This window comes from Scyliorhinus canicula, chromosome 13, assembly GCF_902713615.1.
Source record: "Scyliorhinus canicula chromosome 13, sScyCan1.1, whole genome shotgun sequence".
NCBI lineage: Eukaryota > Metazoa > Chordata > Chondrichthyes > Carcharhiniformes > Scyliorhinidae > Scyliorhinus > Scyliorhinus canicula.
In genome coordinates, this window is record NC_052158.1 from 158548001 (window position 1) to 158565240 (window position 17240).

A 17240-nucleotide genomic window follows, 5' to 3' on the forward strand; every position below is an offset into this window, starting at 1 on the left:
CGTAGGCACATGCATTGTTTGAGCAGACGGAGTGTAGTACTACTCAGTAGACAAGATGTGTCAACAGATCAGTTTGGACCATAAGAGGGGCATTCAGGAGTCTAGACACTGAGGGAACAAAGCTCTTTTTGAATATGTTATCACGTGTTCTCAGTCGTTTACATCTCCTGCCGGATGGAAGAAGTTGGAAGAGAAAATAAACTGAGTGGCAGGGCTCTTTGCTTAAGCTACCTGCTTTAGCACGGCAGCAGGCGATGTCAACAGAGTCAATGGCTGGGAGGCAGGTTCGCGTGATGGACTAGGATCTGGTAATGACTCTCTGTAGTTTCTTACAACCTTGGGCCAAGCAGTTGCCATACCAGGCTGTGATGCAGCCAGTGGGAACTTTCGCAATGTTCAGCGCCATCCAGGGCTCTTCAGACACTGAAGAAGCCCAAGTTCAAATGCAATAAGACCTGGATAATATCTAGATTTGGGCTGAAAACTCTGGGTCACTGTCCGTGTGGAGTTTGCACGTTCTCCCCGTGTTTGCGTGAGTTTCGCCCCCACAACCCAAAGATGTGCAGGCTAGGTGGATTGGCCATGCTAAATTGCCCCTTAATTGGAAAACAAAAATTGCGTACTCTAAATTTATAAAAAAAACATTACTATCGCTCACCAGCCGCCAACAGCCTCCCACCTCCAGGATAGTGCTGGTTTAGGACAGTGGCCAAAATCGCTGGCTTGTAAAGCAGACCAAGGCCAGCAGCACGGGTTCAATTCCCGTACAAGCCCCCTGGAACAGGCGCCAGAATGTGGCGACTAGGGGCTTTTCACAGTACCTCCATTTGTAGCCTACTTGTGAAAAAAAGCGATTTTCATTTACATTTTGGGAGCTACCTTTGACCAGTAACTGAACTGGAACAACCATATAAATAGTATGTGTACATGAGACGGTCAGAGGTTAGGACTCCTACGGCGTGTAACTCACGCAAATGGCATAATCCATGGCTTACAAAGGAAATTAGAAATAACATCCGATCCAAGGATGAGGCTTGCAGATTGGCCAAGAAAAATAATAGTTATAAGGATTGGGAACAGTTTAGAATTCAGCAAAGAAGGACAAAGGGATTCATTAAGAAGGGGAAAGTACAGTACGAAAGGAAGCTTGCAGGGATCATAAAGACTGACACTAAGAGTTTCTATAGATATGAGAAGAGAAAGAGATTGGTAAAGAGAAATGTAGGTCCCCTACAAACAGAAACAGGGGAATGCGTAATAAGGGACAAAGAAATGGCTGAGCAATTGAATATATACTTTGGTTCTGTCTTCACAAAAGAGAATACAAATCAGATACCAGAAATGTTGTAGAATGAAAGGTTTAGTGAGAGGGAAGAACTTAGGGAGGTCACCATTAGTAGAGAAATGGTGCTGGGAAAACGATAGGATTGAAGGTAGATAAATCCCCAGGGCCTGAGAATCTGCATCCCCGAGTGCTTAAGGAGGTGGTTCTGGAAATAGTGGATGCATCGGTGGTCGTCTGCTGAAGGATTCTATAGACTCTGGAACTGTCCCTGCAGATTGGAGGATAGCTCACGTCAGTCCAATATTCAGAGGGAGGTAGAGAGAAGTCAATGAATTACAGGCCAGTAAGCCACACATCGGATCTGGGGAAAATGCTTGAACCCATTATCAAAGGCTTTATAGCGGAACATTTAGAAAGCAGTGACAGGATCAGTCAGAGGCAGCATGGATTTATGAAGGAAAAATCATGCTTGTCAAATCTATTGGAAATCTTTGAAGATGTAACCAGTACAGTTGACAAGGGAGAGCCAGTCGAACTGGGATACTTGGACTTTCAGAAGGTTTTTAAGGGGCTGGTTTAGCTCACTGGGCTAAATCGCTGGCTTTTAAAGCAGACGAAGCAGGCCAGCAGCACGGTTCGATTCCCGTACCAGCCTCCCCGGACAGGCGCCGAAATGTGGCGACTAGGGGCTTTTCACAGTAACTTCATTGAAGCCTACTCGTGACAGTAAGCGATTTTCATTTCATTCACTTTTCATTTCATTTTTGACAAAGTCCCGCATAAGAGATTATTGTGCAAACATAATGCGCATGGGATTGGGGGAAATGTACTGAGGTAGATAGAAAACTGGTTGGCAGAGAGGAAACAATGAGTAGGGATTAATCACTCCTTTTCACATTTGCAGGCAGTACTAGTGGGGTACCACAGGGATTGGTGCTGGGACCCCAGCTATTCACAATATATATTACCAATTTGGATGAGGGAATAAAATGTAACATCTCAAAGTTTGCATATGATATCAAGTTGGGTGGTAGGGTGAACTGTGACGAAGATGCTGGAATCCTACAGCATGATCTGGACAGGTTGGGTGAGTGGGCAAATCAATGGCAGATGCAGTATAATTTGGATAAGCATGAGGTTATTTACTTTGGAAGCAAAACAGGGAGGCAGATTACGACCTGAATGGTTGTAAATTGGGAGAGGGGAGTGTGCAGCGGGACCTGGGTGTCCTTGTGCACCAGTTGCTGAAGGTAAGCATCCAGGTGCAGCAGGCAGTAAAGAAGGCTAATAGTATGTTGGCCTTCATTGCGAGATTTTTGAATATAGAAGCAGGAATGTTTTGCTATAATTATACAGTCCTTGGTGTGGCCACACCTGGAGTATTGTGTGCAGTTTTGTTCTTATTCTCTGAGGAAGGATGTTCTTCCTCTCGAGGGAGTGCATCGAAGGTTTACAAGACTAATTCCAGGGATGGTGGGACTGTCATATGAGGAGAGATTGACAAGATTGGGATTGTTCCCGCTGGAGTTCAGAAGAATGAGGGGGTTCTCAAAGAGATTTATAAAATTTTAACGGGACTAGAACGGGTAGATGCAGGGAAGATGTTACCAATGATGGGTGTGTCCAGAACCAGGGGGTCGGAGTCTGAGGACTCAGAGTAAACCATTTCTTACAGATATCAGGAGCCATTTCTTCACCCAAAGAGTGGTGAGCCTGTGGAATTCATTACCGCAGGACGTAATTGATGCTAAAACATTAAATATATTCAAGAGGCGGCTGGATATAGCACTTCTGCAGAATGCGATCAAAGGATATGGGGAGTAAGCAGGATTAGGCTATTGAGCTGGATGATCAGCCATGATCGTGATGAATGGCAGGGCAGGCTTGAAGGGCCAAAATGCCTCCTTCTGCTCCTATCTTCCAAGTATCTATGTACTTCCTACCCTCCATCAGGCGATGTGATGGAATATTCGCCACTTGCCTAGATCAGTGCAGCTCCAACATAACACAAAAGGCTTCACACTATCCAGGACAATTCAGCCCGCTTCAATGGATCCTGTTCCACAAACAGGCATTCCTTCTACCACGGACGAACAGTGGCAACAGTGCGTACCATCACGGACGCGTTGCAAGGATTCCTGAGCATCACTTTGCATACTCAGGACCGCTACCATCTCGGAGGGAAAGGGCTTACATGGTAACACCAAGGTTTGGAAGTTCTCCTCCAAGTCACCCAGCATCCTGACCTGGAAATACATCACTCTTCCTTCACTGTTGCTGGGCCAAGATCCTGGAATGCTCTCCCTGTCAGAAGTTAGGATCTGCACAGGTTCAAGAAGACAGTACAATGCCACCTTCTCAAGGGCAATTCTAATTATAAAAAAGATCTGTTCATTCATGAAATCTGGACATCGCTGTCTGGGCCAGCCTTTATTCTCAATCCGTAATCATTGTGATTCTTTAACACATGCAAAACTGCAGTTAAGAATCAACCAAGTTGCAATGGATCAAGAGTCAGATGTAGGCCCGACCAGGCAAAGATGGCAGACTCCCTTCCCTGAAGTACATGAGTGAAAAATAACTTTTTAAACAACAATCGGTAATGGCTTCATTTAATTTCCAGATTATATGGTGAATACGAATCCGGGCCTACATACAAAATCAGAAAATGCTGGCCAATATCAGCAGGTGTCACAGCATTTGAGGAGAACAAACGGAGTTGAAATGAATTTTGGCCTCGTTGGCGACGCTAACCTCCCCTAAATTATTTTTAAAATCTCTTCCAACTTTATGCCAGCTCTTCCAACCGCACTATGTATATGGCTGGTCTGCTTCAGTTTCTTGACACTGGTCAGCACCAAGCATTTGGCCATTAGGGATTCAGCACTGATGATAATATTACATGCCGAAGGGAGATGGTTGCAGGTTCTCTTCTTGGAGGTGGTATTTGACTGGTTGTGTGTTGTGTAAATAATACTTGCATCTTAACTCCCCAAACCTGAATGTTTCTGGAACATCCAAACTAGGATGTTTCTGGAACATATCTCTTCATTCACCTGAGGAAGGAGCAGCACTCCGAAAGCTAGTGTTTGAAACAAACCTGTTGGACTTTAACCTGGTGTCGTAAGACTTCTTACTGTGCTCACCCCAGTCCAACGCCGGCATCTCCACATCATGAATATTTTTCAGGTCTTGCTGCAAGTGAACACGGACTGCCTTGGTAACTGGACAGGCTAAAATGGTGCTTAACGTTGTACAGCCATCAGGGACCATCTTCACTTCAGGCTGTATGGTAGAAGGAGCTCAGTGATAATGTGAGGAAGCAGGGGCCTAGTGTTATTGGAACTACACTAGTGATCACGGTTAATGGTATGAGGATAGAACTAAAATACTGCTGGAATTTGAAACGAAACAGAAATTGCTGGAAAATCTCAGCAGACTGGGCAGCATCTGTGGAGAGAGACCAGAAATAACATTTCCAGTCTGGTTGACTTTGACCAGATTCGTTGTGTTGGAAATGTTAGCTCCATTCTCTCTCCAGAAATGTCAAATCAACTAGATTCAAAACACCTCCACAAATGCTGCCAAACCTACTGTTGAGGTAGGCCAGCATTTTCTGTTCTATGTAATGTCATGTGGGCCCGAGTTCGTATTCACTATATAACCTGGAACTAAAATTAAAATGCTGTCCAGTGTTGTTTAAAAAAATCTGGTTCACTAATGTACTCCAGGGAAGGAAATCTGCCATCTTTAGCTGATCTGCTACATGTTGAAATGAAAATCGCTTATTGTCACAAGTAGGCTTCAAATGAAGTTACTGTGAAAAGCCCCCAGTTGCCACATTCCGGCGCCTGTTCAGGGAGGCTGTTACGGGAATTGAACCGTGCTGCTGGCCTGCCTTGGTCTGCTTTCAAAGCCGGCGATTTAGCCCTGTGCTAAACAGCCCCTATGTTGCACCTGATCCACAGAAATGTAGTTGACCCTTAACTGCAGTCTTACATGTCGTTAAGCAACTATAATAATGGATTGAGAGTAAATTTTGGCCCAGACAGCGACATCCAGATTTCATGAATGAATAGATTTTTAAAAAGTAGCTGAGGAGCTCGTCAAGCAGTATTCCCGGCTGAGCTGAATAACATCCAACAATTACAAGCACCCTCCTCATGTGCTGGGTGTAACCCCAACAAATTGCAATGTTTTCCTACTGTTTAGATAGCGCTCCTTGATTCCACACTTGGTCAAATGTGACATTGATGTCAAGTGCAGTCACTCTCGCCTTGCTTACATCTTGACATTGGGTCCAGTTTTATAATTGGTCCAAAGCTATATTGAGCTTAGGAGCTGAGTTGAACCAAAACTCAGCTCATGGGCAGCACAGTAGCATAGTGGTTAGCACTGTGGCTTCACAGCGTCAAGGTTCCAAGTTCGATTCCCAGCTTGGATCACTGTCTGTGCGGAGTCTGCACATTCTTTCTGTGTCTGCGTGGGTTTCCTCCGGGTGCTCCAGTTTCCTCCCACAAGTCCAGAAAGGCGTTTTATTAGATAATTTGGACATTCTGAATTCTCTCTCTGTGTACCCGAACAGGGGCCGGAATGTTGCGATGAGGGGTTTTTCACAGTAACTTCATTGCAGTGTTAATGCAAGCCTACTTATGACAATAAAGATTATTATTGTTATAACTGTGTGTCACCCACATTTGCAGGCATGAGTTTGGGGCGGAGATGGAGGATGGTCTGGCTCACTCTATAGTTCTTCTTAATGGTTAGACTACTTGCTAAATAGTGTGAAGGAACCAAATGTAGCTGAAATTGTGGTCCATTTGGTAATGAAGAACGAACGAGAGGCTCCTTTATCAACTAGCAGAAGTTCCAAAGTGCTTCACTGCCAAAATGCGTTTGGAAATGTAGTAACCAATTTTCACAGAGCAAGTTCTCACAAAAACAATATGTAATGACAAAATAAGAGTTTTGTGATGTTGCTGGAGGGATAAATGTCGGCCAGGATACTGAGCTAACTCTTTGTTTTGTTTCCAAATTTCGTCGGAAATCTCTCTTATCTACCCTAGAGGGCAGACAGAATCTCCGTTTAATATCTCGTCCAAAAAACAGTATGAAAGGGGCCTTCACATTCCTGTGGAATTTTGGCCAGGCCTAGGGCAGGAGTGATTATTTCAGGATTAGCAAGTTGCACCCCAACTGGACAGGGATCAATACCCTTTCAGGAGGTTAACTAGGACTGAGGGAGAAAGATTTCAATTACATGGGAGTAAGATAAGAACCAGGTTAAGAACCAAGCTCGACAGAGATACTGACAGACAAACAACACAGGGGCAAAGAATTATTAGGAAATTACAGGGTTTCGATCATGGCAGATGTGACGAACTGCAAGTCGGCTTTTACGCACATATGCATAATTGCACGTAGCATGTACATAAGTAACGGTTCCAGGTATGCAGGATAGATAGTGGAGGTAAGAGGGCAGGATAAGCTGGCGTATCGATCACAGAATTTATTTAAATATATAGAGAACGATTTTAGAATAGATAGGTGCTTGATATGTGGCATTGAGAACGATGGGCCGAATGGCCTCTTTTCTGTGCTGGAATACACTATAACTCAATGTACATTTTTTAAGTGCTAGAAGTTCAAGTCCAGGAATCATCAAATGTAGCGGTAGATGAAGAATGTAATAGGCAATGGCACAGACTAGCAGAACTGTACGATGTATTCACCTTCTTATGATTGCAGCTGGGAAGTTGCGGTGTGGGGCGAACAGTGAAGTTGTATTTGACCAAATCTGCTGTTTTTGCACAAATTGTAAATCTGGATTTTCTTCATCTGGTCGCATCCTCGAATAAGAAAAATCCTTTCAGAAGATTATACCTTTCAATTTTAAAATGTCTCCCCGTTCACTAGCTTGCTACCAATAGAACATAGAACAGTACAGCACAGAACAGGCCCTTCATGTTGTGCCGAGCCATGATCACCCTACTCAAACCCACGTATCCACCCTATACCCGTAACCCAACAACCTTAACTTTATTAGGATACTACGGGCAATTTAGCATGGCCAATCCACCTAACCCGCACATCTTTGGACTGTGGGAGGAAACTGGAGCACCCGGAGGAAACCCACGCACACAGGGGGAGGACGTGCAGACTCCACACAGACAGTGACCCAGCAGGGAATCGAACCTGGGACCCTGGAGCTGTGAAGCATTTATGCTAACCACCATGCTACCCTGCTGCCCCAATGCAACAAAACACTTTTTATTTGTTTCAAAACATCCAGGTATTGACATGAAACATGACAAATAATCAGGTGGGATCTTTTACGGAACTTGGACCAAAATTTAAAAAAACATGCTTGCATTATGAGGGAAGTTTTTGTGCACCTGCGGATAATAATCAGGACCTTGTATTTCATTTGGCGCTGTTTACATAACATCGACGCTGCAACGCTATTTTCATGACAATTCACAGCCAACATTTTACAAGGAATTACTCATCGAGATGTTAGGTTACGTGGCCAAAATCGTAGACAGAGATACATATTTTAACGAGGCAATTGAAGAGAACTTACGAGAGGAGACAGGTGTAAAGCGGTGTACAGGGGCGGAAATTGGATTTCAGAGCTGCTGAACACACGATAGCAATGATATAACGATTAGAATCAGTGTTGCACAGAGGGGCAGGACAGGAAAATTATCCGATGCAGTATTTCGACATACAGACACAGACATGGAATGGGCCATGGCTATGGAGGGATTTCAAAGCAAGCATTAGAGTTCCAAAGTAAAGGTTCAGTTAAAACCTGCTTACCAGAACATATCACATTGACGTCCTCTTTATGTGTACAATCATGATCACCCATTGATGAAAATGGGCAGTCCCGCAGGAATAGTTCATTCCCCTTGCACTTAACCTCATCCATCCAGATTTCACCGTTTCCTTTGTCGAATACCATCTCTCCCGGGTTCCACACTGGCTGCCCACAGTTTAATTGTCTACAGACGACAGCAGCATCGTTCCTATCCCAGGAATCGTCGCAAACCGTTCCCCAGGCACCTCTGAAGAAGATTTCGACTCTTCCCGAACAGTTATTGAATCCTGCAGCCAGCTGCAAATCTGCAACAAAAATGAGTGAAAAATCGGCTCTTTAACTTGCAGTTGGAAGCGATTACTTTATTGTGCCTGCCATGTTCTGAAAAACAACCAACTGTTAATGTTGGACGACATCATGTTAAAGATCCTGAGATGCTCACTGATCAGTGATACTTTGCTCGGATCCATACAACTCAACTCAATGGTCTGCACGAATAGAGCTAAATTTGTCACTCTGGTAATTACACTCATGTAACAACAGACATGGGATTGTGCGACTGGAAACGGATTTATTATAATGTGGTGGTGCCAGCGTTGGACTGGGTGGACACAGTTGGAAGCCGTACACCACTAGGTTAAAGTCCAACAGGTTTGTTTTGAATCACTAGCTTTCGGAGCGCAGATCCTTCCTCAGGTGAATGATTTTTTATAGTTTGCCTTCTGCCAGGCATTCAAAATCTTTTCATCGATCGCAGAGCAGTTGGTGAGCTCCATATATTTTGCCCGATTTCAAAATAGAAACTATAATGTTTGCAGACAGAGGCATTTGTATTTCCATTCTTCGGATTTGGGTGGCGCTAGATAGGCCAGGAATAATTTCTCATCGCTTGAGAAGCTGTCTTTGAGAAGGTAGTGCCGAGCTCCCGTCAAAAAGAACTGCAGTCCACCTGGTTCAGGGACACTCACAGTGCTTTTCAGGGGAGTTACAGAATTTTGACCCAGCAACAGTTAAGGAACGACCGGAGATGTGTAACGCAATATTTATCGATGGTACAGTGTGTCGGTGATGGTGGGAGTAAATGTTAATGATTGGATATCAATCAAGCTGGCTAAGTTGTTCTGGGTGGTGTCAATATTCTTGCGTGTTGCTGGTGATGTACTCGTTCAAGTAAGTGGAGAGCATTACATCACATTCTGACTTGCGCCTTGTGGCTGGTTGGCAAGCTTTGGACAGTAAGGGCAAACACCAGCGTTGGTGCAGACTTCGTCACAAGTGACTGTATGTTGCCTGGCTCTGATTTATAAACATCCCTCCAAAATCATATCCAGGGTGCCACTCCTTCAAATATTGCCCTTTACAGGTGAAGAGAACAGTTAGTTAAATATGCAGTTTTCCATACTTTATTAGTGATTGGAATCGGGTAAAAGGGAAAGCAGGTTATGCTGAACATTAGTTACAAGATTCTAGTTAGGCCCCAGCTGGAGTTTTCTATGCAGGCCGGGGCTCTACACATTAGGAAGAACGTGAGCACGTTGGGTAGAGTGCAAGGATTGTTCCGGAGATGAGAAATTTCATTTGTGAAGATAGATTTTACACGTTAAGAACATTCTCCTTGGAGACCAGAAGGCTAAGAAAAGAATCAATGCAGGTGTTCAAAATCGAGAGGGGCCTGGATAAAGTAGATCTGGAGAAACTGTTCCAACTGGTATAAGGGTCTAGAACAGAAGAGCACAGATTTAAAGTGATTCGCAAAAGAAGCAATTGCGACGTGAGAAAATATGTTTCACAGAACGAATGATTTGTGTCGACAATGAACTTCTTGGAAATGTGGTGGAGGGAGGTTCAATCGAGGCCTTCACGAGGTCAGTGGATGAGCAGAAGCAACTTGCATAGGTACAGGGCTACTGCAGAAGAACGGGACTAATTCATAATGCTATCTTAGAGAGCCAGTGCGTTGGGTCAAATAGTCTTCTGCTGCATCCTTACAATTCTCTGAATTTGTGATTAACAACAAATTACGAAGTGTTCAATCATTTCTTAGTATCTCCGCTTTCATAATTACAATCATGGCAATGCTGAAATCATCTGTCATAAAGATAATTCAGTTTCCTTAATGCTATACGTGCGCTCGATACGATATGTAGCATGATTGAAATGAAAAATGAAAATCGCGTATTGTCAATAGTAGGTTTCAAATGAAGTTACTGTGAAAAGCCCCTAGTCGGCAGATTCCTGCGCCTGTTCGGGTAGGCTGGTAGGGGAAGTGAACCCGCGCTGCTGGCCTACCTTGGTCTGCTTTAAAAGCCAGCTATTTAGCCCTGTGCTAAACCAGCCCCTAATTGGTTGGTGCTAATAGTAGAAGAGTGCTGGTGGACAAGTTGTAAATATCTCTTTTTGAGAGTTAAATTTGAAAAATTATTTACACAGAAGAAAACAGCAAAAACATATCCTGTAGCCTTCATCAATAATTACCGAAATCTTCTGTAACTGCTGGTATATTACTTTTCTTCGCACGTCGATCATAGGGTATTTTAATTGGATTAATTTCTGAAACAAAATACATCGATAACTTCAACAACAATTTGTATATATAGTGCCTTCAATGTTGCAAGGTGCTTCACGATAGCTTTGTAAAACAACATAAACAGAGGTTGGGTTAACTAACAAAAATTGTCGTCAAAGAAATTGGTTTTAAAGAGTATTTTAAAAGGGGAAAGAACGCAGAGAAGGGGAAAGGCACAGTGTGCGGATTAGAAATTAGAGTACGCGGGGTATAAAGAACTCAGCGCATCTTGACCAATGATGGTGTAATTCTATTTGGGAACCGGTGGGAGGCCGAATTAAATGGTCAGAGATATACTGGCGAGTTGTGAGTTTGGAAGAGTTTACAGGGATAGGAAGAGGACGACCCGTGGGAGGATTTTAAAATAAATGTGAACTTCAAATTTAAAGTGTCACTTGATCAGGGGTAAATGGAGGAAAGCCGTTACCGTGCTGTGGGGGAATGGAATGTGCTGCGTGGTAAGAATTGAGCTGCATGTTAGGATTACCTTACGTTTACATAAGAGAAAAACATTGAAGCATCAGTGAAACATTCCCAGAGAAATAGATTCAATTTGCACCTGTTACCTGAACAAATGACTCCAATATCCTCCTGGTGTTTGCAATTATGTTGACCCCAAGGTGAAGATGGACATTGCCACAGCAGTGAGTCATGAAAACGGCAGTCCACATCATCGAGCCAGATCGGTCCAGTACCCCTGCCAAATGTAACTTCGCGATCCACAGATCGAGCCGATCCACAGCTGAGCTGCTTACAAACCACTTCTGCATCCTCCATTCCAAAGGAATCGGCACAAACAGTCCCCCAAGTCGCATTATAGAAAACCTCAACTCTGCCCTGGCAGGGATTTGGTCCGTTCTGCAGTCTTAGAGCTCTGTGTTCTGTGGATCAAAAGTTGAAGTTGAACCTTTGCGTTTGTTCAATCGGACCGCACGAATTCTAGCAACAGAGGGGCAGGCGTTCTTTTCAATAATGGTGTTACGTTAGTGAGATTATTTATCAATGAACCTCAAAAAGACCAATTATTTCAAAATTAACTTAGAAAATACTCGTCCGTCTCTTGCAGACATATTTTACATTATGCTGCTGTGCAAGTAGACCATGGGATCTTTCTATTGGTTATCCACTGCAGCAGGCTACTAAATGTCAAATTTAAGTAGTAAACTGCTGCGAATTGGTTACCCTCACAAAGTTCTTTTTTAAGTATTCATATTCAAAAAGTGTGAATATTTTAAGCTACATCTCACCCGAGCAGATAACTCCAGCATCTTCTTTGTGATTGCAGTCGCTTTCACCCCACGGGCCTGCCTGACATTCCCACAAAACAGATTCCTTCGCTGTGCAGTTCATGCTGTCCAGCCAGATAGGTCCCTCTCCTGGACCAAACCACCCGGAAACAGTTGCGTTTCGAGCCTCTCCACACTTCAGCTGATTACAAACAACATGGGCGTCTGCCAAATCCCAGGAGTCATCGCACACGGATCCCCAGTCTCCATTGTAGTAAAGTTCCACCCTTCCAGCACACCGACTTCCACCATCCACCAGCCTTACCTGAATGTGATCTAAGGGACAGGAATAATTTTTTAAATGGTCGAGGATAGAGTTTATCTACTGTACCTAATCGATCCATTTCTAACTTATATACTGCTACTAACAGCTTAGCGATTCGATTGTTACAATTCCAACAAAGCATTGTGCCATCTTTACATTAATAATTCCACCCCACCTTAATAACACGAACTGTACAGAATTATTAATTGAAAACTTTTGAAATCAAAATACGCTAGGACTGCAAATAGACGCAGAGTTTAAATGAAAATATAAAAATAAAAACAAAAACTAGCAACATAAAATTAGTAATTGCAGAGTTCAGAAATGGAAAAGCCACAGTGCTACAAAGGATAATAACCATGTAAAAATAACAACTAAATCTCCCGTTGAGTACGGATATGGGGAGAAATACCTTCTCTCAGAGGGTTGCTAATCTTTGGATAAAATTCACCAGAGCACTGGAGGCTGAGTCAACGGATATGCTCATGCTAAGTTGGACAGATATGCAATTTTGTTTTGTTATTTATGAGTACATCATTAATATGTGATATGCTGGACGTTTTTAGTTTGTTAAGTAAAGACTTTCATACCAGAGCAAATTACACCGACGTCATCTGCGATCGATAAATGTCTTGCTTTTGTGAAAGTACAATTCCACAAGAAAGGTTCACTTCCATTGCATCTGACATTGCTGATCAAGACTGGACCGGCACCTTTTCCAAACTTCCACGGGTTATAAATACGTATTGCAGAGCCACAGTTCAGCTGCCTGCAAACTACATCTGCATTTTTGAAATTCCACTGAGTGTCAATCACTCTCCCCCAAACACGGCCATAATAAATCTCTACTCGGCCATCACAGATGCTTTCTCCATTGACCAATCTCATCTGCCAATCTTCAACTGTAAGAAAACAATTTTATAATCAAAGTTCATTAAATGTGCCACAAAGCCATAGTGTGAACATAAGTCATCTTATTGTGTGATTAATATTTTTCTCGACTTAATGAAAAGAGAGGATGGTGCAAATAGGGAATGCCATCAGCATCAACAAGCGAGAGAGAAATGGTAAGATTAAAGTTTCAAAATCCTGGGTCAGAACTGTTGTGATCAGAAGGACATGCCCTTTCTAGGCAGGCAAGAAGAAATAGCTGAAATATATCGTCAGGTAAGGTTTCAAACATCAGGCCATGCAGGTACTTGCCATGTTTTATTCATTCCCAGAATGCGGACGCCAGTGGAAATACCAACATGTGTTGCCTTTGAGAAGTTGAGCGTGTGATTCATTACTGAACCTTGCAAGTACTAAAATGTAGGCACAACCAGAGTGTTATTCTGGAGGGAGAATCCACCATTCTGAGCCAGCAACGACATGGATCGGTGATATAGAATCCTAACAGTCCAGAAAGAGGCCATTCGGCCCATCCCGACTGCACGGATCCTCTAACAGAGTACGCACCTAATCACGTGCGTCTACCCTATCCCCGTAACTGGACCTAACATTTTGAACACTGGGGTAATTGTACACGGCCAGTACGCCTAACCTGCACGGCCTTGGCAATGCGAGGAAACCCACGTAAGCACTGGGAAAATATGCACACCCCACACTCCACCAACTCCATTACAAGTTTGGGAATCGAACTTAGGTCTCTGGCGCTATGAGGCAGCAGTGCTAACCACAGTTCCGTCTGGCCGCGCTCAGTCAGGCTGGACTGTGGGTCGATGGGAAACTTGCATGTGATAGTATAACCCCGAGGTTTCTGCGCTGGTTTTAATAAGTCTCGAACTTAGAATGTTCCCTGAAAGAACACCAATGAGTTGTTGCAGTGCATTATTTCGGTACCAAGTCTCTTCAAAGTCTTACCGGATCTAATCCTCTCAAGACTTTAGCGGTACCAATAGAGCCACAGGGCAAAGCTGACGGACGGAATTAACAATTACGATAGAGTGGGCTGCTCTGTCCTCAGTATAAAATGCATGATGTTCTTGAGACTGAACCTTTACTCTATCCAGATACACTCATCTGTTTCTGCATATCATGTGGACAAAATTGAAACAGATGATTGGCATCCATGAGCTCGCGAGGAGAAAATCCATCAAGTCACTGCATCATCAACCAGTCACTTCTCCTGAAGATGGTTGTTGATGCTTCAGCCTCTGTCTTTAAACTGCTTTATTGGATATGTTCATCGGTGGCGATGGGGATGTTCAATTAACTTCTTTCATCGCGTTATAGATGATTACAGCATGGAAACAGGCCCTTCGGCCCAGCTTGTCCATGCCGCCCAGTTTCCATCACTAAAGTAGTACCACGTACCCGCATTTGGGCCACATGCCTCTATACCCACCCTGCCCATATTACTGTCTAACTGCTTTTTAAAAGACAAAATTGTACCCACCTCTACCACTGCCTCTAGCAGCCCGTTTCAGATGCTCACCACCCTCTGTGTGACGAAATTTCCCCTCTGGTCTCGTTTGTATCTCTCCCCTCTCACCTTAAACCTATGCTCTTTAGTTCTAGACATCTGAACCCTTGGGAAAATATGTCGATTATGTGCCTTATCTGTGCTCCTCATTATTTTATAAACCTTTATAAGATCACCACTAAGCCTCTTACGCTCCAGCGAAAAAGTCCCAGCCTATCCAGTCTCCTCTTATACCACAGACCATCTAGTTCTGGCAGCCTCCTCGTAAATCTCTTCTGCACTCTCTCTAGTTTAACAATATCCTTCCTATAATAGGGTGACTAGAACTGATCACAGAATTCCATATGTGGTCTTACCAATGGCTTGAAGAACTTCAACAAGTCGTCCCAACTCCTGTATTTAATATTCTGACCAATATAATCTAACATCCTGAATGCCTTCGTCACCACCCTGTGCACCTGCGACTCCACCTTCAAGGGGCTATGAACCTGCAGTATATCTCTTTGTTCCGTAACTCTCCCCAACTCACTACCATTTACTGAATAGATCCTGCCCTGATTTGATCTAACACAATGCATCACCTCACATTTATCCAAATTAAACTCCATTAGCCATTCATCAGCTCACTGTCCCAATTGGTCAAAATCCTGTTGCAATTTTATAACATTCGTCACTATCCACTATGCCACCAATCTTGGAGTCATCTGCAAACTAACGAACCATTCCTCCTACATTCCCATACAAATAATTAATAGATATAACAAATAGCCCAGTGGACCCAGAACCGATCCCTGAGACACACAGTAGGTCACAGGACATAAGTTTGAAGAACAACACCCCACAAACACCCTTTGGCTTCGGCCGCCAAGCCAATTTTGCATCCAATTGGCTACCTCACCCTGGATTCCGTTAGATATAATCTTTTGCAACAACCTACCACGCGGTTCCATGTGAAGGCCTTGCCAAAGACCATGTGGACAACATGGACTGCACTGACCCATCTACCTTCATTGTTACCCCTTCAAGAAACTCAATCAAATTCGTGAGACATGACCTTCCCCAGACAAACCATGCTGACTTTCGCTAATTAGCCCAGGCCTGTTTAAATGCTTGTAGATCTTGTCCATCTCAAAAGCATCTCACAACTTACTCACTATAGAAGTAAGGCTCACCAGTCTGTAGTTTCCATGCTTATCCCTACAGCCCTTCCTAAACAAGAGCACAATAATTACCACCCTCCAATCTCCATGTACCTCCCCTGTGGCTGTTGCTGATTAAAATATCTCAGCTAGGAGCTCGGCAATTTCCTTCCTACCTTCTCACAAGCTCCTGGATACATTTCAAAAACTTATTGGTAATTGTTAACCATTATTCAAAACTGGATTTGATAAGATTGCAGTGGGTGGATCACATCAGATCGTTGTTATCTCGCTAATCTCTGAATGCAAAATGGTGGTTCCACGAGTTAGCATACAGATTCTCCTGCAGTGAAACTTGACAATGTTCAGCCCTCATCCTCATGCGTTCTGCTGTTCACATGATTTTCGACAGCTTTCATTGAGGCAAGTTTGGACACCCGGATTTTCACATTACAGTGAGAAATAACCCAAGCCTGGAGGTTACCATTTGGCGTGAAATAAAATATTACTGCGGCTATTAGCCAATTGTACCTCATCATGCCCAGTTTTGAACAGTTCAATAAGTTCTGAATATATCTTAGCACATTGGAAGTGGTGAACTATTGCCTATCCATATAGACAGGACTTCATCTCGGTATAATATAATGATGAAATATAATTCAATATAGATTCGGTAAGATTTTGAAGATACCTGGAGGCTTTTTAATGTACTGAAACAACCCATTGCTGTTCCCCTGGGCTTAGTGTTGGGACCCTTGCTTTTTCTGATTTATATAAACTTTGAGTAGAGTACAGGAGCAAAGGGACCTCGGGTTTCAAGTGCATAATTCTCTGAAGGTGGCCACACAGGTTTAAACAGTTGTTCGGAAAACCGATAGAATCCTTGAGTTTTCCAATAGAGGCATTGATTATAAAAGCAAATAAGTGATGCTACACCTCTACAAGTCATTGGTCAGACCACATTTGGAGTATTGTGTTCAGTCCTGGGCACCTTATTTAAGGAAGGAGTTAAAGCTCTGGAAGAATGCCGAGGAGAGTTAGCAAAATGATACCGTGAATGAGGAATGAGGATCAAGGAATGATTGGAGAAATTGGCCTTGTTCTCCTTGGAGCAGGGAAGATTAAGAGGCGATCTCATTGAGGTGTTCAAAACTCTGAACAATTTTGACAGAGTAAAGAAGGATATTATGTTTCCACCAGTTGCTATATCAGTGACTAGGGTCACAATTTCAAGATCGGCAGCACAAGAGCTCAAAGTGAGATGAGGAGAAAATTCTTTACTCAGGGAGTTGTTGGGGTTTGTAATGTGCTGTCTGGGAGAGTTCTGGAGGTGGAATCCATAGGAGGTTTCATAAATAGATAGATATTTTAAAGTGATGAATTTAGAGAGCTACGGAGATAGGATTGGTGAATAGGAATAGCTAGGTTGCTCTCATGGGAGCCGGTGCAGA

The 17240-nt window shown here is 43.3% G+C and overlaps 1 protein-coding gene across 1 annotated transcript in view; it reads right to left on the bottom strand.

The window, feature by feature from the left end:
• The window catches only part of LOC119975672 (deleted in malignant brain tumors 1 protein-like), a 238242-nt gene that overhangs the window by 9137 nt on the left and 211865 nt on the right, over nt 1–17240 (bottom strand). The window contains 5 exon segments of the mRNA XM_038815454.1: nt 8108–8413; nt 10584–10658; nt 11241–11548; nt 11915–12236; nt 12816–13113. Coding sequence (XP_038671382.1) covers nt 8108–8413; nt 10584–10658; nt 11241–11548; nt 11915–12236; nt 12816–13113 — 1309 coding nt within the window.